Source organism: Falco punctatus (genome assembly GCF_963210335.1).
Source record: "Falco punctatus genome assembly, chromosome: 1".
Lineage (NCBI taxonomy): Eukaryota > Metazoa > Chordata > Aves > Falconiformes > Falconidae > Falco > Falco punctatus.
Window position 1 is genome coordinate 75,596,640 of NC_137580.1, and position 23,147 is coordinate 75,619,786.

Genomic DNA, 23,147 nt, shown 5'->3' on the forward strand with positions numbered 1-23,147 from the left:
GATTCAACTGTACCATAACAGTCACAGAGCTGATATGTTAAATGCGTCTTACTGTAAAATTCAAGCAGAATGTCTCTTCTACATCCTCCCCAGGGTAATCCAAAAGTTGCTGAAGACTCCTACATAACAGGTGGAGAAAAATGAGAAAAAGAAATCAAAGATTCAGAAAGCTATACATCTAAAGGGGAAAAGGAATTCAGCAGAAGTAAACAGCATCATACATCTGGGTAACAGGATTCCAAGAGAGAATCTCCGAGCCACCTGAAGGAGTAAGAAATAACTACACCTCAAGTAAAGGCGCTTTGTTAGAAGCAGGACAGATGCCAGTCCACACAAGTTATCAGTACAGCCCATGCATACCTAGTACATGGACCCCCTTTAATGATCCTGGCCTTACAACAGAATTACATTTTTAGTTCTTAAGGACTGCTAAATATTTATGCCATCACCACGCAGAAGTCTGATGGAGTGGAGGAACAGAGGGTGGCGGATTATGTCTGTATCCCCATCATGCAGAAAATATTCTCCTCCTATCCCTCAAAAACCTGCTGCTGTCTTCCCGGCCTTTTACCTCATTATTGTTAAAATAGAGCTGTCACTTTGTGTGGATAAATCAGGCAGCAACTCAGAAGGAAAAAAAAAAAAAGTCAGCAGACAGTAGGATCTTAGCTGCTCAGTGTCAGAGGCAAGCAATATCCCCACACAATTATTAGAAAATATTCAATAGGCCATTTAGAAAAAGTCATTCCTTCATTCCATTCAACTTCTTTCCGTCATGACAGCAGGTCAGAATTACAGGGATAGGACAGTCCTACACCACGAGACGTGGAGTGGAACTGCTTGCTAACCCAAGCCTGGCTTGAGGGGAGAGGCTGAGACGAGGATCTGGGACCACGCATGCAACCACGGAGTGGAGGGAGAGGTCCCCCCAGCCCTGCTTTCAAAGGAGCGTGGTAGGTATCTTTTGGCTGTGTCAATACCCAGTTTCTGGGGGTCAGAAAGGTGGGTACAGAGGTTAGAGTCTAAGCAAATGGATCCAATAACTAGTGGGAGAGAAGCCTTACATTAAAATCACCACTGGCTTACGTACCTGCTAGGATCACAGCCACCCCACCCACGCCCGGCCCCCAGTTGAACCAGTCACTCAAAAGGACTGGGAGATGTTTTATTGAACAGCTTTTACCCAGTTTGGCATTCCTGATTCTCAGTTGGATGGTTTCCCTTCCCAGAAAGGCTGCAACTTTGATTTTTCATACCTTCCTTCTGTAGGGGATAGCTCTTTCAAATCCTCTAGGCAGGGCTTCACATTCAAGAGTTTTTTGTACAGAGCCAAGGGAAAGTGAAGGTCTACCACTGTGAAGTTGTATATTGCAAGACCGCATATGATGCCAATCAAATGAAACCAGTTGTGTTCTACAAAACACTGCAAAACCACACAGAGAAAATCCTGATGAGACAGAGTCACTGGTGCAACGCACGGTACCCTTTCCCCCACGCACTAAGCAACCAGCCAACTCGACTGCTTTTCCAGCTGAGAGCTCCCATCAGGTCCCAGTTGGGTTGTGAATTCCTTGCTGGAGACTGGCACAAAAATGAAGATTCAGAAACCAAGCCCTATTACTTTTGTAAGCCATGATTAGCTGTGGAAACAGCAACAGCTGCTTTCCGCTTTATCTGCCTTTTATTTCCTTTTTACGTACCTCTGCATTTAGACATTAACAAAGCTTCGATGCGTGCTATGTGCTGCAAGGGAACGTGTTAACAATTCTCTCCCTATCACCCATCCTATTTTCGATTAAAAGCTTATTTATTATGCAAATCACAGTGCCACTCAGGCAAATACACCAACACAGGTATTGGTACACTGCCCTGCATTCCTTCACATCGTTACTCTCACACTGGTATGCCAGTCACAGACTGTCTGCCTGTATCTGCGTTAAGTGATGTAAATATCTGACTCGTTTTCAGTGCTTTCTGTCATCATTCTTAGCATCAAAAGACTTGGTTTTATAGCATTGACATAACCAGCGATTGCTCTATAATACTGTTTATATATGTACCATGTAATTTCCTTCCTTGTAAAACAATTAATAAATCAAGAACCCCACTATGGCAGCCACACCTTAAGGGAAGACCGACAACATCATTTCCCCACCTTGCTACCTAGGAAGGTGAAGGAAAAAGGACATAACCCACCACTTCCAGCATAACGCTATCTGACAGGTACAGAATTTGCATTCCAGAGTCTTCCAAAACCAACCGTCAGTACAAACAGCATTTCTTGCCATTGAAGAGCTCCCTCACATAAAGCATTAATAAGTTTAGACCCTGAAGGCGATAGTGATGCGTCAGTAAGTGGATTGGTTGCAATTACGTGGACAGCAAGGGAACCACAGAATTCTAATGTCGTTGCAACCCAAACCTCTAGTTCTGTAAAACAGCACATGATTATCACATTCATGATAATAAGAGTTGTATTAACCATCAGCTGATAGTTAACAGAAGTTTTATTATGGGGATAAGAATCAGGAGAAAGAGCCAGCTGCTTAAGAGGCACAACCATCACCATTCTGCTAAAGTTAACGGACCTGCGCTAATTTAGGCTGGCTGAAAACAGAGCTCATGTTGTGGCGTGGGTGGGAAATGAGAGGAAGATCATTTCTTTCCAACAGTTTGCCACTAACTTTCTTGTCCTTCAACTGCAGCGTAATGTTTCAACCTGCATGTATAGAAGGCAAGGACTTACCGTGTCTGAAAACCACAGCAGGTTTGACTCTGGGTAGTAAGTGAACATGCCATAGATGGGGTTGAGGAGCTCTTTCAACAACAGGAGGAAAAATTCCTTTGTCACTCCTCCAGCGTCAACAGCTTCCTCACCATCAAAGATGACCTGTAGAAAAAGCAGGTCAGTAACAGGGATGCAGAGCAGAGACTGCGTGAATCAGACATCTTTCTAATGGTGAGCCACGCAAAGGGATTTATCTTAACGTGCCCAAACCCACTGCAACCCATGAACCTGTTCCAGTGCTCTGCTGGCAGGGAGGGAAAGGGAATGGGGGGGCAAATCAGGTATTTTGAAAATGTTTAACTCCTTATGCAAATAGTAAATAACCACCCGTCCTCCCAACAACCAAAGCAGAAACATGGCAGCAGCTGCTGAATTTTGTGGCAACCTCTCAGAGTAGGTCATGTTTTATCTCTAAGTGGCCTGTTCCTGCAGAAGAACAAAACAGAGGCTGCATAATATAGAACTGTTTCCTCCCTGCCCCTTATACGTTAGACGCATCAGGAAGAGAGTGTCAACCCCTCGCTTGTCTTCTTGTAAGCTGTCCACCGCCAAAACACTCCAGGAGTCAGAGAGGAGAAAGACTCAACCCTTGCACTGATTGGATCAAGTGTCCCCGTGTGCTATACCTACGGAGAAGCCACTGTACACTGCAGAAGTAGTAACGTGAACAGCTGAAAGCTGCAGAAGTGTCAGCTGGATGAGAGGGTGCTAAAGATGGGGGGGGGAAACTTACTTTAAGAGGCTTTTTCAAATCAATGTCTGAATGGATGCTCAACTCCCTTAAAGCATCACCGACTAAGTTACTCCTGCGAACGTGAAGTACCAGGAAAGGGCTTCTGGCCAGCAGAGGCTCCAGGGTGAGAAGCATGAAGACATTCTGCAAATTTGCACCATTTATTGCAACCTGAAAATAAGAGATGGGTGAAAACCAGCCACTGCTCAGCTCCTTTCCTCCTATGGAAAGAAAACTATTAACAACTATATGCCTGGTGTTCCTTTCTCCCTTACTCTTTTAGCCCGGCTTCCCCCAGGATTACATACCCACCCTGTACAAGTATGTGTGCCTGTACACCTACCTGTATGCCATTTCCCACACCAACACCTGCTGAGTCCCCTCGTTGCTGCTCAAATTTCATGAATCAGAGAGATCAAATTCCTGAATGTTTTTTGATGTTAGGCAGGTGGGTAGGGAAAAGAGGCTTTATTCATGCTCTTATTAAGTCAAGGCACTCAGTGCAAACACACCCCGATAAGAGTCACCCGGTCCATGAGGGAAAGCAGTGTTATTAACATACCAAGCAAGGAGCCAGCTGACAACCACACCTGGCAAGGCACCAGGGAACCCAACTGCACACAACTCAAAGCTCTCATGTACATGGATTTTCTGGAGTCCAGTAAGGCACAAAGTCCACGCAAATCTTTGACCACACACAGTATATTCATTTTCATGCACTGTTCATGGCAAATGGGAAATTCACATTTCTAAGTTCAGTTTAAAAGCGGGTTAAACCTGAGACAAAAATCCACTGGAAACCACGCTTCCTCCATTTCAGCACTCACAGAAGTACTGATTTCTTTGGACTAAGTGGTTGTCTTCATAAAGACCCTATCTCTCGGGGTGGCAAAACCTTTACCAGCCTGCTGTCCTGCCAAGGTACAGTAGGTACCTTCCCCTGCTTTCATTTCGTCACCCTTTTGTGTGTATTTTCAGCTGCCCAGCTTGTGAGCAGTGCAGTGCTGTGAGGAGGTAACTCCAGCTTTTGAGTGTGGGCTGAGCAATCTCTGCCTGGCGGTGCCCTGTGTGTCCAAGCAGCTACAGAGAAGCTGAGCCCAGGGGCCAGCTGTCCTTGCCCCAGCCCGGCTGTGAGCTGGCTCGGCTGCCACCTGCAGGGTAACGGTGCTGGAGCTCAGCACCCTGCTGCCAACACGCTCCCGGAGAGCTGAGCTGCTGGCAGCTGCTGCTTGCAACCACGAACAGTGTCAGGAACTGGTCTTCAACCCTCACTTCTGACAACCACTCCTCCTGCACCAGAGAAACTTGAAAGAAGTGCCCACTTACCTAAAAGTTTGTCTGCTTTTCCAGCCTTACAACTCTTGAGATCTCACCTTACTTCTTATCCTTGGACTCTCATAAAATAAGGAAGTACTCCTTCCCTATACAGTTTAAATTTCCACCACACGTACATCTAGCAGTTCTGATGTTACCTAACGTTTTGAAGTGAAAGACACCGAGCACTGCCTCTGAAATAGCCCAGGCAAAGAGGTTCTCCAGCTAATCTGCTCTCCCGTATCACCAAAACAATAAAATGCTGCACACACGAACTCCCAGTGAACACCTCCCCTTGCAGCACCAAGGCAAAAGGCAGAGAAAGTGAAATGGGAGGGAAAATTGGGAGAGAGAAGGATTACCTGCATCTGCAGCTCTGCATCTGTCTGTAACATCTTGGTCTTAGCCTGAGCATCGAAGATGAAAGGATAAGAACAGAGTGTCACAGCATCCTGCAAGAAAGGCAGGCAGATTGGTTCCCTGTGTACAGCTTCCATAGCACTTTTATTTAAATAAAAGTCATGAAAAACAATTTTCTCACCTGCATGATAGATGGTCTTACTTTCTGTGAAGGAAAAAAAGAAATACGAAAATATTTTACTCTTTATTTCGTGTCTTTTTTAGGGGATGGACTAGTTCAAATGTGACCCAAAGAAAATTTTTTTCTCCTCTGGGTTCAACAAACCCAGTTTTTCCTCTTTAAGAAAAGCATGGGAACTTCCTTCTTAAGAAAATGCACAAGTCTAATAAAAGATTTGAACAAACTAAGAAAATTAACCAGCACAGAAGCCTGTGTTAGCCTGCCCTAGATGAAATTTACTTTCCTGAAGAAAAACAAGAAAACTAGACCCAGAGCAGAGGCCATGCAAAACAGGAGAGACCATAAGGCCGCAACATAACAATGTAAGACCACTCCGGCAATGCAAATTACTCTTCTCAGTAGCCACATCAATACATTTTTAACCATTTTTAACTATTTTTAACTATCACTGTTACATAAATTTGAGTCAGGATTTTATTGTTCTGCTCACTAAACAAAGCAGCACTATTTAAATGATGGAAAGCAGGGGACAGGGGACACAGCACACGCAACATTTAGAAAGTCCATGAACACACACACACAAAAATTCTTGCTACAGTCAGGTTTTACTCTTGCAGCATCCCCGGGCTGATGGTTTTTTGGTGTTTTCTCACACTTGGGATTCCTTCCCTTGCTATAATTTAGTAATCTCACAAAGTTCCTACACAGCACATTCCAGCCCTCAGTTTAGTTATTTCCTTTCTTACAGATGGAAAAGTGAGGCATAAAAGAGGTGAAGGGTCTTACCCAAGATCACCCAGCAGGTTACTGGAAGAGCCAGGAACAGAACCCACATCTCTTGAGTCTTGGTTCAGCCCCCTAGCCAGAACGCCACACTGCCTCCTCTTACAGAGCAACATTTTAAGATCACTGGCTACATTATTCACAAAACCTGCCTAAACAGCAGAAGTAAAGGGTAAAAATTATAATTTTAGAATACAGGATTTGGCTCCTGAGGTCTCGATTACATTAAAAGGATCCAGCAGTGACTGAATTAATCACCTTGTGTAAGGATTGAGTGAAATTCACATAAATAATCAGAAACTGTTGCAAGCGCTTGTTAAACGTTAAGGTCTAGCTCTTCTGACAGCCTTATATTAAGTCAACTTTGTCAAGCCACCGAGTACCCAAATCTGAGATACTTAACATACAGGTAACTCCTATACCGAATATATTACACCCATTAAGGATATTAAAAATAGAGATCTACAACCAGAGAGACAAACATGGACAGCTATTTCATGACTATACATAAAACCTCTTACCATTCCAGCCTGATGTAAGAACCACATGAGATAATCCTCCTGAATGTCCACCAAGCTGGAAATCTCAGGGATATAAAACTTATCATATTCTATGTGTTTAACCTTCTGATTTACCTAGTGAAGAAAACAACCTTTTTTAAAACATGGATATATTCAGCATTTTAGAACACGCAGGTTTGCTTTCATAAAATCAATTACAGCAGCTTGCACCAATAGGACCCAGGAAGTCTTACAAAATCACATGGTCCATTACACTTCAGTAAAAGCCAAGAAGAATAGAGATAAACTTCTGACTTATTTTAATTCCTTCTCATCCTCACCAGGACTACCCAGTACCAACACAGTGGTAACAGAAAGCATCAAGGGACAGGTACTGGTGATGCCACAAGTGCAGGCAGTCTGGTGGCTCCGCAGGAGCAGTCTTTAGGGTAATTTTTTCCCTAGTGTTTGAGCCAGGACTAACAACCTTCAAGCGTCTTGAATCCAGGAAAACCACTAACATCTTACCCATGTGGTGACTCAGTGGACAATGACACAGCTCACAAGCCAGGGCCATGACCACTCTGCCCCTGCCAATCAACAAAGGGCAGACAAGGCTGAATCATCTTGAGCCAACACACCCCCAGGCTTTCCTCTTACCTTGTGGAGTTTCTCCAGCAGTCTGAGAGCAGCTGTAATGTAACTACTGAACAGGACCGGGATCAACAGCGTCTTTCTTCCACTGAGGAGATAAACCACCGCACCTTTATAGAGGTCCACTAGCCTGAGGAAGTATCTTGGGCACACTTGAGACCACCAGTTATCTGGAAAGCAGAAGAACATCAATACAAATCCTGAATTAAAGGCCAGAGTAACCTCTAAATAGGAGGCTACAGCTGAACTTAGGAGAACACACCTGAAGATTGTTTCAAAAATTTCCTTATTTCTGTCCTAACTGTAGGAATAGGAAAGTGAGCTAGGAGTCAGCTAGATAACAGAAACTAAAAAGCTCTTCCCCTTCCATTCTCATACAACCACCCTAGCCACTTCCCAGCCCCAATCCCTGATCGGTGTGGGAGCCTGAATTCAAAGTTTTTCAAGTTTCAGTTCAAGATACTTGATCTTGCAGGCAGACCACTGGTTCTCATGTATGATAAGAAAGCAGTTGCCTGGGCAGTTCTCTGTAGCACCACCTACTTTCCTAGCAGGTGTCCCAGCAGGTCTCCTGGCACATCTGCACCAAAGGCCTGAAATCCCCCCTCCTTAGAAAGGCTGATTTCTTTCCTGCCAAGGGCAGGTGACCCTTACCTCTCCTCTGAAGGGACCCTGACTATTAGCTTCTTTGCTAGAACCAATCCACCTGCAAAGTAGAAGCTGGAGCCTGGGAAACCATCATGTCAACTGTTAGAAACAAACACCAGTTTATCCTCTCATAGTGTCAACACAAAACCATATTCTGGCAGGCAAAAGTATGAGAATCCTTTACATTTCTGTATGCTAACAATCACAGTGGACTACCCTGAGTAGAGGAGGAAACTCGGTTCCAAAGCCTCTTTGAATAAAAAAAATATTACTAAACCTCAAAATAAATTTCACCGTAACAATGCTCCTGGAGGTCTGAATGCATTACATAACATTTTACACAATTATGGGATTTCGTATCAGACAACCTTAAGAAACAGAATAAGGCAACAAGAAAAGTAATAGCCTAGCAAACATGAGTAACAATTATTGAGCAGCACACGTGCTGCTTAGCTTAAAATGAGCTCAAAGGAAAAAATTTTAGTAGAAATGAGAATATTCCGAAGTAGAAGAGGGGGGGTGTTCAGTTTGGTCACAGACCAGCCAATAGGTTTTTCTGCCCCTTATACAGGGCAAAGTAACTTTACAATATATTTAGCATATACTTTTATTTAACTTATACAGAAAATAGATTCTAATGTGACAATGTCTGATTAAATTTAAGAGAGTAAGATCATTTAATCTTCATGATATATAAAGTTCGTGTTCACAGAGAGGCACGCAAATTTCTCTGGAACCGAGTCTTTGAATGTAGGCAAATTCAATAGGGTAAATTGGATAAACCTCCACAGTAAGAGTTCTTTGAAATGGTATTTTACTTCTAAATTAAAACAATTCTTAAATTGATTTTTTTCTCATTTATTATCCACAACACTGTAAGTTTTACACTATTGTAACTAACTTCCCAAATCTTACCCGCATGGCACATTCTTCATTTCCTCACAGTTCATGTTTAAAATTCAAATTTTATGCTTATAATCCTTTTACGTGGGAACACAGGTTTTGGGGGAGGATTCCTTGGGTTCTTTTGGTTCCCAGCTGCTTTTTAGAGGTGACTGCTTTATAACACTGTATCACAAATAATACCCAATTATCATTGCAGGCGTTATAACAGAATAGAAAAATTAAACCCACACAAAAACATGACTGAAAAACCTCAAGGCAACACTGTGTCCCAGTTGGATACTGAGAGCAACATGCACCTGAAGTGCCAGCCTCTTACCGAGAACTTTGCTGGGGTTGGTGTCTAGGCGCAGGATAGCCATTGCTAGAGGAAGCGTTAACGTGATATAATACTTGGAGTCTTGGAAGGGTGGGAATTCGGGGAGAATCAGATAGATTCTCATTGCCTCGACATCTGGTGGTGAGCTGGACAGCTGAGGAATCAAAAAACTTTCAAAGCTCTTCAGTATCTAGCAGAAAACAAGAGAAAAGACAACTTATCCTGGGTGATAGAGCACCTAACAATGCAGATGCGTAAGAACTGATGAACTGGAGCATGTTCAGAATGGGTGGACTTGACAGCTTTTGCTGACAACCTCTTAAAAAGACTCCATAGGACAGAGCTAAACTCCAATTTTTCCAAAATGCATGAATGTTTGGACAGGTTTTTCCAGGGCTGGCTAGAGTTTAGTTAACCCCTCTTGTTAAGGTCACACCCCTGCTATAAAAGTCAAACCCAGAGTAAAAAAGCTATAAAAATATAGCTAAAAAATGGCATGGGGAACATAAATGATTTTATCCCACAGCTCTGCACTTGGGGAAAAAAAAATCCTTAGAATAAGTTTTATAACCATAAAGTACTCTACTCCTGACAGGCAACAAATGAGTACATAGTCATTATTTACAAGTATAACATACACAGGATTCATTTCAGCAGCCATTTCTCATATTAAATGCCATGAGATAAACCTTGTTTTTAAAATCAAGTCTTACAGACACATTCTAGGAAAGTGAAAATCTGCCCAGGTCAATGGAGAAGCATCCATTGATACCATGAAGGATCTGGCCTGCAGATATGCAGTACAACTCTTCCCCCCAAAAAAATCTGCTGTTACTTGCATGTTACAGAAGGACAAAGCCTTTATGTCCCCTCCAAACACACAAGACCCCAGAAGTGCAATACCTGGTCTAGTAGAATGGAGTGCTGGGAGTTCATCAGCTTCTCAAACAGCACTCTGGTGGAGTTCAGATCAATCCCTGGGATCTTCGGACTGGTTTTAAAATGTTCATCAATTCTTTAAAAAAAATCCCAGACAGACAGGCATAAGTTTAAGAAAGAGACACCATTACCCATGTATTGGCATGTCCTGAGAGCAAGCGATGGAGGAATGACCTCTAGGGAATTTATCAGACTAGAAATAAAGCAGAAGTTGGAATCTTCTTGCTAAAGACAAGATGGACAACTCTCCCTTCTGAACCCCCCTGGGTCTTGCAGAGAAACACTTTATCAAAGCCTCTGACTCCCCCAAGCCTCCTTCACTGACCTAAGAGCCTGCCTAGACAGGCCAGGTTGCTTAAAAATCTGTAAAATACGTATCATCTACGTCAAGATCTTCTATGTTGTCTTCCATACGCTACTTTTACAACAAGATCTGTTTAATCACACCCAGTAAGAAAGGGAAGGCTGATACATAAGACGACACCTGACTGCTCTGCAAGGGGACAGCAGATGAGGGTTTTCACAAGAAAACGGGAAGATCGTTCAGAGCAGCTTTTCGGTAATTCCACTCTCAATTTTTCTAAAACTAAACAATGGTCACAATCAAAACACAGTACAGCTGACAACGGTCTTCACATGGTCTTTAGTTGTAGCAAAGATGTGCTACAAGAAAGCACAACTGAAGCTACAGCCTAATTATTTTCCTTTGTAACCCCTCCTTTTTCTGATTGATGGTTGTATTATCACACTTCCTGCTGCGCTTGAAAGGCTGCAATTTACTCAGGCTACGGGCGTAAGACGGATAATGAAGGCAAGCCTGCAGAGGACAACAGTCTAACAGCCAGATCTAGCAACACTGAATGTGCAGTCCAGCAGGTAAGACAGCTTGCTCAGCATCTAAAGCAGGATCAGCATCTGCAGCAGAGGCTCTCAGCACCATTGTCTGCAGGAAAGCTACAGCCAAAACTTTTCAGTCACTAGGAAAAAAAAGTCATTGCTAAAATTCCATTGACCTCAAGGATTTCCCAAGTCGGTCACTACTCATCTGAGACTGTGCTGGATTAAGAGACGGTCTTAATCTAAGGAAATGGTAGCTATTAAAGATGGGATTGCATTTGTTGGTTGGCTGGTGTGACTATAACGACACGAGAACTTAAGGACAGCCTGCTGCAGCAGAATGGCACCAGGCTGGAAATCGCGCCTCCGAGTCTCACTGTGGTACAAAGCACTTCAGGCTGTGACGTGCAGAAGCCATACTGGAGCGTGCCCAGTCACACAGCCCTGGAAAAGCCACTTTTCCATCTAACCCTGGGTACCACAATGCCATACTGCAAACAGGCCTATATGGCATTAGGATACTGGAGGGATATACTAGGGCAATGACATGAGACTTCACACACAGCAGTACGTTGTTAAATACAGCCTCACCTCAGTGTATGGTGGCTTCAAATTCTATCATTCAGTTTGTCAAAGATTTTCTGTAAAAGTCCTGCACTAGCCAGGGCATCACTAAAGTGGAAGGAGAACTGCACGGGGGTGATGAAGTCAAACTCCACTTCCACATTCAAAGGAGATGTGGGACTATGTACAATGACTCTACAACGTGGATACCTCAACAAGTGTTTTAAACCAACATGACACAACTTTCCTGATGGAGTAACACACTGCCTTGTCACAACACTAGAGAAGAAACCATTGGACAAGCAGAAAAACGCAAGAATGAGTAAGCTGTTCTCTTTTTCAAGTTGCTCTTGGAAAATATTACTCAAGGATTACTCAGAGTAACTAAGCTTTTCTTCACCTAGTTACAGGTCATTTACTCATCACATCGCCATAGATTTCTCCTCCTCATCTTATGCTGTTACCTCCAACATTTACAGACACGGCCAACACAACCCTTCCCCACCCACAGCCCTTGACTCAGCTATGCATATTACATCCTTGTCACCACCTGTTGTTGGTTACACCCACTTGAGATTCCTGCTTTTGTAAGCAGGAGCACAAACCTTTCCACAACTGATGTCACCTAAAAGGAGAGCGCTTCCATGCTGCCCCAGATGTACTTTTTAAGAGCAGCCTGTGTTGAAGTGTACCTGCACATGCACCAGCCAGATCAGCTAGGTAAGACACTACTATTCAGATGCCTGGTGTCACTCATTTCCCTTAATGTCACATTCCTACCCCTCTCCCTCATTTTAAAGATGTTGATATTCATTTCATAAGGAAAACGTTGTGACAGCTCCAAGGAATCTGGTGCCACTTACAGTACACTCACCATGCACTTTTAGACCTTCTGCCTTCCTTACCCAGCTCTGATCACCCACTACTTTAGTGGATGCTCTCTGCTCCTGTCTCCTGTCTGATCAGAAAAATGAAATCCCACAGTAGCAGCGAGTGAAGTAAAGGTATTCCAGCCTGCCTCAAGGGAAAGCCACACTTCTGTAAGTTTGCCACTTACTTCTTCTCCAAGAAGCTTCCATTCCAGCAGGCAGCTGAGGACAGTATCTGAACAACATTACTGTTTTCAGCAGGAAGACAAAAGAAAAGAGAGATAGAGGTGATGAACAGATGTCCCAGCAAACCTCTTCAGCTCTCTTCCCTTCCTTCTATGGGAAACAAGGTCGGGATCGGCCCTTCAGAGCCACAGGGGTTAAGCAGTTTATTCAGGATCAGGTAACATCCCTCTTGAAAGGGGGGATGTTAGCACTGCCTCCTTTCCACCTACTCTGCCCTTCTCATGGCAGGCACACAGGGGAAGGAATTTAATAAGTCTGTTCACAAGTTCTTGCTGCTTTTCATGAACTCTAAGCACAGGATGAAGGATAACTTTAAAATCCATTTCCCCACCCACCATTTGCAATGTTCTGAGGCAGCCTCAAATTCCTCCGGTTTTGCTCAAAAGCTCTAACTTGGCAGCCTTGTGACTGGCAATTGTCCTCCCCTTCAAAATGACCAAGAACGACACTTGAAAAGGCTGCTACATTTCAAGTGAAAGCATGGCACGGAAGCCAACAAAATTATTTAAGTAAAACTTTCAACAAAAGGCTTATCCAGTGCCACAATACCTACTTGACAGAATTAGAACTGTTCTTTTCTAAAAGCTTTTGCCTCCAGACATCTATAGTTTCATCATTTATTAAACAGGTGTAACGTGTTTCATTTATGGTCCGGAAATCATCAGCAGGCAAGGAATTCTGTGAGAAGATACAGATTTCAGCAAAAACAAGGCTTGTAAAACAATTCCTTCTTATCCATAATCTCCGTTTTCTATATATAACTGAGAGCTTCCTTAGTGTGGTCTCTGAACAGGTTTGGTTAGGCCATTGTGGCATTACTGAGGAGTGCAAAACGAAAGGCATAGGAAGGTATGGAAAGAAACCCAAGATCACCATCAAATACATTTTAAAAAGAGGAACAGGAAAAACAAAAATATCATTTCCTTAAATGCATCAAAGCCCTCTTAAATACCACCACATATAACTACAGGCATAGTACGTTTATTCTAGACTTATTTCCATGCCTCAAAAAAGTATGTCAAAAACTTCTTTGAAGAAGTTAGAAGCAGAAAACCCAATTCAGCATTCAGCCCTCCGTCCAGCACAACTTGACAAAACCCCAGTGTCTTTCGTTCACGGCCCTACACTCTAATCGTGGGGACCCCACTGTCTCAGGAGGAGAGCAGCCCCTCACTTCCAATCTGCAAAGGCGACTGGACTCCCCTCCCTGCTGATCAAACTGAAATCGGTGTCTTCCCAACGGCTCCAACATGCCGCTAAAGGAAGGCAACTTTCAGCCACAGCTAAAACAGTTTTCGGTCCCTGTAACTGCCATCATTGGTAAGGGTCGTAAGGCGGAATGGACTCCAAAGCGACGCCTCACTTGCCAGAGACACTGCCAAAACGAGAGATGCATTGTGAAGGCTGGGACAAGGGAGCAGACTTGAGAAGATACTTGATTTGATTTACCTCGTATTCCGAGCAAAGCACAAATGTTTGGTCTCCTCCAGAGAAGATATGTTTAACAATGTGGTATTTACAGGCATCTGTTGAAGAGACACAGTTGTGTTAGAGGCTGATGAATGCAAGTTCCTGCTGGGCCTTTTCCCCACGTTTGCACTGCCAGCCTCTCAGGCTTTACACTACAAGGAGGCACCTGGGTCTCTTGAAGACCAGGCTGAAATCAGCCGGAACTCAAGCACTGTCGACCTTTCTTGAGAGATACAGAGGGCCTGGCAGGAGGGAAAGTTGCAATTTTTAAACTGCAATGAGGGTTTTAAAGAGAAACCAAATCCTTCTGAAATCAGTATTAGTACCATTTCAGAAGGCTCAAGATCGCCAGATGTTATCTCTACCACGAAAAGAGAAAGGGAGAGGGTACGCATTAACAGAGGTCACCCAGTAATCACCATAGTGCATTTGGGACAGGATGGGTTTCTTTTGCCAATTCAAGAACTTTCACAGAACAATGTCAAGACGCCTTTAGACAGCGATGAGTGAACTGAAATCATTTATGTCCATCTGCGACTCCAAGCGGTGCACAGTACGTACCAGGTTTCCCTGAGAGTTGCCCATTGTGGGCTGCCCAGTGACCCTTGACAGGAGAGGGACACTTAACATTGCAAGTGTGCCCTGTTCCCAGCTGGCCTCTTGTTCCACAGCCAAATGCATAGATCATTCCTGAGGAAGGCACAAAGGCTAAAGTGTGATGTCTGGAACAGAGATGGGTACAAAGTTTGGGCCTTGTTTAACATTAAAAGGAAACAAACAAACCACAAACAGCCTAAAACTTATTCTCTGTTCCCCTAGGCCAGAAGCCGGTGCAAAGCAGTCTTTACACCAGCACCAATGCTCAGGTTTTGCCACCTGATGGCACCAGTTTATGGGATGGAGCTCTTTAGGGAAGTGACAAAGGGCAGCTAAAGCCAGCATACAGCTGGTATCAGGCTCACAGAATTAGCTTAGTCATTTGCTAAGCCTGTATATATCAAAAGGCAACAACACAGCACCAGTGTTCCTAACCCTTTTTATGAAAAAGGCTGCAAACTTGTAACCAAAGGGGCTGCTGCTCTTATTGAATCTTGCTGAATTAAGATGTAAAGGTATCTGTTACCAGGTAACAGCACAGGGAACAACCCCAATTAAAAAAAGCCTCCTTTAGAGGGTCTTAAAATTCTCATGAGAAGTAAAATGTAAGTTAGTTTTGACACATAGGATACAGAAGCGAGACTATTTACAAGACTCAGTGTTAGCATTAACCACCACCAAAGAAAATTTCTGTCTGCATACAGGACTCACCTGCCACAAGCGATTTGGGATACTTCACTGCCCATTAGCTCAAGAACTCTTCGGGGGTTCACTTCATCATTCATGGAGTCATGTCCCAGTTGCCCACAGGAACCTGCACCGAACGTGAACACCCCTCCACTCTGTTAGCAAATCAAACAGCATATTCTCCATTTAGGGACCCATAACCCAGCAGCGCATCTCCGACTCCAGTTTCAGTACGAGCCCAAGCTTAGGCAGAGATTGCTGAGGATTTCCAAAGGATTCAGAAAAGAAACTTGGGCTCTGCTAATGCAGCTTCCAAATAAACTACCTTGTCACCCGTCAGAGAGTAACAGAATTATCTTCAGGTAAGTCTACATTAGACAAGCTTCCCACCGCCACCACGACCACCACCAGATGAGTCTGAAACCCCAGCAGGTTTAAACACAGCTGAGTAGCACCCATTTCCACAGCACTTCACATCCATCTTTGTCAGCTGCTGATCAAAAAGACCGTGAGCTTTTTCTCTGAACCAGAGCTTCTACAGAACTAATCTACAGTGGTGTTCTTCCCCACACGAATCCCAAACCCAGCTGTTTAATTCATTTTACAGTGGAAAACACTGAGGCACCAAAAAAGGAAGCAACACCTAGGAAGTGGCAGAGGCAAGACAAAACTGAGCAGTGATCTTCCAAATCCCAGCCCTGTCCTCTGTCCACTAAACTATACACCATTGGGAAACAGCAGGCTCAGAACTGAAAACCTCTTGTAAGTGCTGGGAGTGACTACTAATGTTTCATTTAAACACTCATTTGTTTTGACTTGCATTTCATTCTGATGCACAATATCACACTCTGTTTATCTTCCAACAAAACACTATTTTCAACCCCTTGGATGTGTATTTGCTAATTATTTTTTTCTTGCTCAAATCTAATCTCTTCGAGCGATTCACTTGAGTTTTACTATTCATTGTCATGGATTATCAACATCTTCATCTTCAAAAACAGCAATGAATCATGTTGGCAATGACAGTTATAGTAAAACTACACTTTCCATTTAGTTTCCTGCACTGGGGTTGGATGGGATACAGTAAGTCAACCTGTTCTTTTCACTATTACCCAGGAAACTAACGTGAAACCATCAACAGCAGGCAGTGTTCCCAGGTAAGCATCTTTACCTTTGTCAGAACTGCTGTGTGTTCCTCTCCACAGCTGATGTAAACAACCTTCTGAGACCGCAACAGCTTCACATGGCAAGGGGATTCTCGGTCTGCATTGAAGACAAATAAAGGAGCTGTTTCATAAACACAAACATAAGTGTCTGAGAAAGCCACTGGCAATCTGATTTTCAGATGTGGTCTACGTGTGCAATGAAAAAAAAAAAAAAACGTGGGGGGGAAAAACCCACATACTTGAGTGCTTCACTGCTGCTTTTCCCCCTCCAATTCTTAAAAGATTTGTCCTGGCTCAAAGAAAATTGCCCAGAGCAAGAATGCTCATATTGAGAACCTGAGCAAGAATGCTCATATTGAGAACCTTGTACAAACTCAAGATGCACTTGCAGTTTCTGGGAGGTGTGATGAGTGTGGCCTAGCTATGCCTGCCTTCGGCCTCATGCTCTGTTCCAGTCTCCTCACTGATGACTGCAAACGTTTGTTCCAAACCCTTGCTTAGACCTTTCCCATACAGGACAATCCTGACACATGGGAGACACTAGCACCACACACAGAACAAGCTGAGTCCCAAGGTGTATTTAAATGCCTGCCTCCCTTCTGTTGTCATCCTTTAAGAAGATCCTCCTACTTGCAAAGGCTAATCACTGTCAACCGTTAAATGATGCTTTTCTCCTTCACTCTGACATTCTAATCATTAAAAGTGGGTCTCCTGAGGATGACTACACTAAGCAAGGTTACATGTTTTACTTATGTAAAAATAAAAGCTAAACATTTCAAGGAGCAGCAGGTACCTCAAAACAGTTGGACATTAAGGGGAGCAGCTGCTTACTTCATACCAACAAAAAATCGGGTTCCTACCTAGAGCAGTTGTCCAGTTTTTAAGACTCTCACCCAAGGATTTGACAGGTGCTTTTTTCTGGGTAGTGAAAGGAAAATGGTCACAATTTCAGGGATTTAGAAACGAGAGCAAATTTTTCATTTGATTTGTGTCTTAGCACTTTGATCTTTATTTTGACAGGAATGGCACTTATCTCTACAGCATAATTGTTTAAGTAACAGTGCTGCAGAATACTCGTGTTTGTAGACTTTGCTGTTCACTAAGTACAATTCACGCTGCCTTACCATGATTCACTTACCATAAATATCACGTATTTACTACAGTGCCATGTAAGCAGATTATGAACCCTGGCCAACACAGCCCCACAAGCAGATGCCCTTTCTATGTTCATTTAAGATTAGCACCAAGTCAAAGCAAGCCTCTCACGTATAAACTGCAGCTTTGTTGAAATTAGAAGCATTTATCTGCCAATCTGCGTAGAAAGACCATTGCTGCTCTTATAGCAGATCAGCTCTAGCTTACGTACGGTACAAGAGAATAGATCTGAAGCATTTTTGAGAGAACACAAAACGTGTCACAAGTCTTACAATTGTGTTTCCCTTTTCTAAAAGTGTAAAGCAAGATGAAACAGCGCATACAACATATGAGCCTTCTCTGCTAAACTACAGGCTGGTTTTGAGTAATTGCTTTAAGTAAGTTTCAGGTGGTAGGGTGGGTTGTCAAAATGCATTATTCCATTATAGGGACACAAAATGTGAGGTAACGCTTTTCTCTTGCAACGTACAGTGTTTATATGCTACATTATGCAACATAACATTTACAAATACATACATCTCATGCTCACCCAAGCAAAATAAATTATCCACGTATGCTAGGTATCACATCCACACTCAGTAACTTGCCTAAATAATTAAAGCTACTCAGCCATCATGCAGAAAACAATAAAGATGTTGATTTGGAGCTCCAGAGAAAATCTTTCACTCACTCGCCTTTGCAAAAAGTTAAGAATGTGTTAACAACAAGCAGAGGAGACCTGGGCTTTTCACACTAGCGGTAATGTCACAACCACTCTTCAGTCTCATTTATAAGTAGTATTTTAAGTCTGTTGATGGCTAGGCTTCACTGAACATGGCCACCTGAAAAAAACTACCATTGGCCCTGTATGTCTAGAAAATTGTGTAACAAATAAACTAGACAACATTTTACAATACTGAGATACTCTGTGTTGCCATCATTTTGTAGCATATAGATGCTCACCAGTCAAAAATGTTGGCAAGCAAGGGGATTGGTTCAGCCTGATGTTCCGCAGTGAGAGCCTTTGCTCCGCACCAACTTCAAACAAAGTAAGGACAAAGCATTTTTAAGAAGAGAAAGAAATACATGCACTTCCTTTGATGCCTGCATGTTAACACTCACATTTGAAACATCTTTCTTTCTGACCTTCCTCACTTCCACTAACATCCAAGGGGAAAAGTTGTTTCTGTTTCTACTAAGTACGAAGAGCCTGTAGAGCCCATCAGAGACTGTTCCTCTGCCCTCTCCTTCCAAGAGGAGTTGCTGAGGGTTACACATCTGGTCAGTGAAAATATACCATCAATGCAAAAAGAGAAGTCCATCCTTCTTTCACCCAGGAGCATAATTTTAATACCTCGTTCATCACTTAGTCCCAGCTGTCCTGAGCTGTTCTTCCCCCAGCCAAACACAGCTCCTGAGAGAGAGAGGGCAAAACTGTGGGCTCCACCTGCAGCAACCTGAGCCAAAGGGATCCCATCAAGAGACTTGACACGTTGTGGACTGGCTTGGGAGGGACATTCTTTGCCCAAGCCCAGCTGACCATAGCTGTTCTGCCCCCATGTGAAGAACTGGCCATCTGCAAGGCAAGAAAGAGAACAGAGTAAAAGCCGGTCAACAGAAAAGCAAGTTTGTCGAAGTGAACAAGAACCAGCGCTGGGGGCTTTGCTCCCACCCAAGCCTCATGATGGAGGGGGAAAAAAAAAATCAAGACATTCTTTGCTAAAATGAAAGCACAGTCTGAAGCCACCAGAAAAATAAGCAGACATGTAACTAAGTGCAAAATACAGCATCGGACTGCTGTTAACAGTGTAATGAAGAACAGTCCACATGTTGCACACGTAAGAGCAATACCAAGGATAATTTCAACATGAAGAAATTACACACATTTCTCTACATGAAGATGGAAAGTCTTTAAGTGTTCCTGCTATCATTCACCAGTGAGACAGTGGGTGGCCTGTGTGTAACATTTTCTTTCTTGACAGTACTGGCAAAGCTCTTTAGTATTCATGGTACCTGATCCATTTTATAGCCTCCCATTTGGCCTGAAAGCAGCTGGGACAGGGACGTCCTTGGTTTATTATGCAGAAATAAGCTATCTTGGACACTGTGCAAAATAACAGCACAAATCTTGGTAATAAATAGTGAATGTTACGGTACCTGCTGCCAGAGCCAGGCAATGCCAATTTCCACAGGAAACCTGCAGTATCGTCTGTTGGTTCAATTTCTTTATCAGCCTAAAGACAACACTATTTTAGAAAACGTGTCCACAAATACAGTATCACCTTAGGTCAAAGTTACGATTTCCATTCAGGTATTTGTTCTACACATAACCTACTGTTTTGAGGCTGAGGAACAGGGTCTTGAAGGTGATACAAATCCATACATAACAGATGTAAATCTGTGGAGACCTCCAGACACTTGACTACTAACCCCAACTGCATTTCCCGCTATAACACTGAATCCAGCCATCTGGAAATGGTGGAAATAGCTGGTTCCTGGTGTCTCTCCCTCTATTCTTTTTCAGGCATTGACATTTTTCATGCTGTCAGAGGCCCAGCAGTTCGTATGAGTTACAGCATCAAAACCTCTTCAGTGCCTTGTACAGGTAAAATAGCATGTCAAAGTTTTGAGTTATTTCATAAAGCCATTATTTTTAAAATAGCACTATCACATTGACATGTGAGCCTGTCTTTCTCCGTTACATCAGAGCCACCTCCAAGTTAAGGACTGTCTTTCCACAGTTCGAGCCCTTCAGCTCAAACATTAATCTTTTCTGACTGAAACTCTTCCTTTAAATATTGTTTCAACAATGACAGCCATCGTAGACAGACGTCCCAAACTTCTCTCTACACTGGAACTGTGCAGACTGAATAAGCGACAGACTACATCTATTATTAATGTAGCATGATACAACACCATGAAGTTCAAAGGGACCAGTTATCTTTATTATGGTGATAAGCTAAAACCTATCATTGTGAACTGCTCTGGGTAGAGAAGTCTTGGCGTCTGCCACCGGCCTCTGCCACTACCACCATCTACGTGTCCTTGCACTTAACCCTATTAGTGCTCTGGCACAGGTAAAATGCATTAAACAAGTAAAACAAGAAAACTGAGCACTAGCCTAAAGTTTCTGAGCAACATTTGCTATTCCGAATTGCAGCAGGCTGGTTTAGTAGCTTTGATGCTAACAGGCAACACTGCAGGAGAATGTCAGAGCTGAAGTGCCAGTTCACACAGCCATGTATTTTTTTCCCCTGCTCTTGAAATGTATCTCCTACCTCAGAGGACTTCCTAAGGACTGGAACAGAGATAGGTATCACACTGCTTTTCTATTTTTGGGCTGTCCCTTGTGCACCTCCTTGCTCTGTATAAGACACAGTTGCGGTTGCACTTCTCATTGAGGATTTTCTTTTCTGTGAGCCACACACCCATCAGCAGGCAGCCTGTCCTGCCCAAGCCTCCAAGGACTTGTCCGAGTCCCGGGGAGGCTCAGGAGCACCAGTACAGCACAGAAAAGGAGGAGGAATCACCCTTACCCCCCTATGTGATAAGTGCCCGATTACTGCCCCCCAGAGAAAGCAACACTCCCACCAACTCCAGGCTGGAAGGTAACAACCCTTGATGCATCCCCTCCAAGCAGCTACCTGAAGGAAACCTGAACCTGTTAAAAGTTTACCTTGGTACCGTCACTGCGTCTTCTATAGTGGTGAGGCCCAACTGTCCATCACTGCCGGCACCCCAGGAGAAGAGCTGGCCCTGGTCACTGAGTGCCACACTGTGAGACTCTCCGCAGGCCACATGCACGATGTGCTGCCCAGCCAGGGCTCCAATTTGCTCTGAAAACAGAAAACCTCTCCAGTCACGGGATTCATCTCAGTGACATGCAGACATCAGGTCTGGACAAATCTGTATGCAAAGCCATTCAGATGGGTGCACTGATCCCCAATTTAGTTTTAAAACGCTTCCTATAACAGGAAAGCACCAGGTTTTACTGAAAACATGTAGCTGCTGAGCTCATCTGAAAGCCTGGTCTGCAAATCATAGGAGAAAGGCACGCACACGTCCCCAAGCACAATGACAGTCTACACCCAGCCAGCCTCACAGATACAGGGAAACCCATCAGGTTATTTAAGAACAACCACACTTCCCAGATCTCAGTTTTTCTCACTCAGTTTTGACGTGGGGCTCAGCCAGTACCCAGAAGTTGGCAGACCCTGTAAAACATAGTCGACCTTCCACGGCTCTCACGCTGAATGAGGACGAGTCATCCACAAAGCTAACCAACGCACCCACCCCTTGCTTTGTTGCTTGATGCATGAAAGCATGTGCATTACAACATCCTCTGTGCTAAGCCTGGAACAAATTGGAACCTATCAACCTATTATTACCACTGTCAGACGCTCTTAAATGAGTCTCATAAAATAGAAGCAAAGCAAGGTGGCCTTATGGAGGCGGAAATCACAGTCCTCGGGAAGATCCCCTACAATTGACTTTTCATCGTTACATTATGTTAGGCAACTGAAGTAGGTTTTTGACAACTACTCTTACAACATCAACAACTAAATCTTATTCATTACACCGAGTTTTTACAAACAGATGCAAATAAAAGTCTTGTTTTGCAATAAAACATCGGAAACACCACACATCTGGTGGAAAAATTCCCCACAAGCCAGACAGAAGCAAAGCTGGTTTTCTTTTTTCTTCTCCAGATACAAGTGTTTCAGGTAGATAAAGAAAGATTTCACCATGTAAGCTACAAGGCAGCGATCAGTCTTCTAAAAAGTCCCATGTGCCTGTGACATGAGAGGGAGCAGTTACACGCCATTCTATGAAAGTGATACCCCACATCAAGGACATCCAGAAGTCATTAATGTATTTAACACCAAAATTTCTGTACCGACCAATCCAAATATCTTAAAATAATTTCAAAGGAAGACACCCCTAGGAAGGCTTGCCTTCTAAGTCTGGGAAGTCAGAAAATGAGAAGAATCCCTAACGGATGTTACGGATGAGAAAGGTGACGGTTATTTAAATATACATTCTAACGGAGGAAAGTGCTACCTGAACATGTGCTTCCTTTCACTCAAAATAATTCGTGGCAATAATTAGATGCAGTTTACCAGCAATAAGCACGCAAGCATCTAGGAGGGCTTGAGGACAGGGCCTACATGCAGTCCGGCCATCCTTTAGCCCTGCCATCAATTACTGCCCTTTGCCCAGCAGGACTAATTTCACCCAGTCCCACTACCAACCCCAGGCAAAGGCACAGACAGGTTTTAAGAGCAGTAACTCAATTTACAGATACAGATTCCACGCTTGGGCCCATAAGCATCCAACTGTAGCACTGCCTGGCAGCCCGGTTTATGTTCATTTGCATATATATAACTGAGGTAGCCTATTTTTATCTGTGAGCTCTAAACAACCAGCAGCTGTACAGGCTGGTCAAGGTCAATCA

The 23,147-nt window shown here is 43.5% G+C and overlaps 1 protein-coding gene across 7 annotated transcripts in view; it reads right to left on the bottom strand.

Annotated features, from left to right (window-relative positions):
* LOC308067857 (putative E3 ubiquitin-protein ligase HERC3) overlaps positions 1–23,147 on the bottom strand; it is a 55,591-nt gene that overhangs the window by 9,880 nt on the left and 22,564 nt on the right. For 2 of the 7 annotated variants that reach the window (XM_080397395.1, XM_080397397.1), the window contains exons 3-21: positions 21,369–21,528; positions 19,850–19,926; positions 19,047–19,268; positions 16,564–16,655; positions 15,417–15,547; positions 14,670–14,830; positions 14,088–14,164; positions 13,192–13,316; positions 12,581–12,640; positions 10,087–10,198; positions 9,184–9,373; positions 7,320–7,483; positions 6,681–6,794; positions 5,377–5,400; positions 5,198–5,287; positions 3,522–3,692; positions 2,747–2,890; positions 1,257–1,423; positions 53–119 (exon numbers count right to left, since the gene is read on the bottom strand). In XM_080397395.1, coding sequence (XP_080253521.1) covers positions 53–119; positions 1,257–1,423; positions 2,747–2,890; positions 3,522–3,692; positions 5,198–5,287; positions 5,377–5,400; positions 6,681–6,794; positions 7,320–7,483; positions 9,184–9,373; positions 10,087–10,198; positions 12,581–12,640; positions 13,192–13,316; positions 14,088–14,164; positions 14,670–14,830; positions 15,417–15,547; positions 16,564–16,655; positions 19,047–19,268; positions 19,850–19,926; positions 21,369–21,528 — 2,348 coding nt within the window. The other 5 variants (XM_080397398.1, XM_080397396.1, XM_080397399.1 and 2 more) reach the window with 5 other exon arrangements.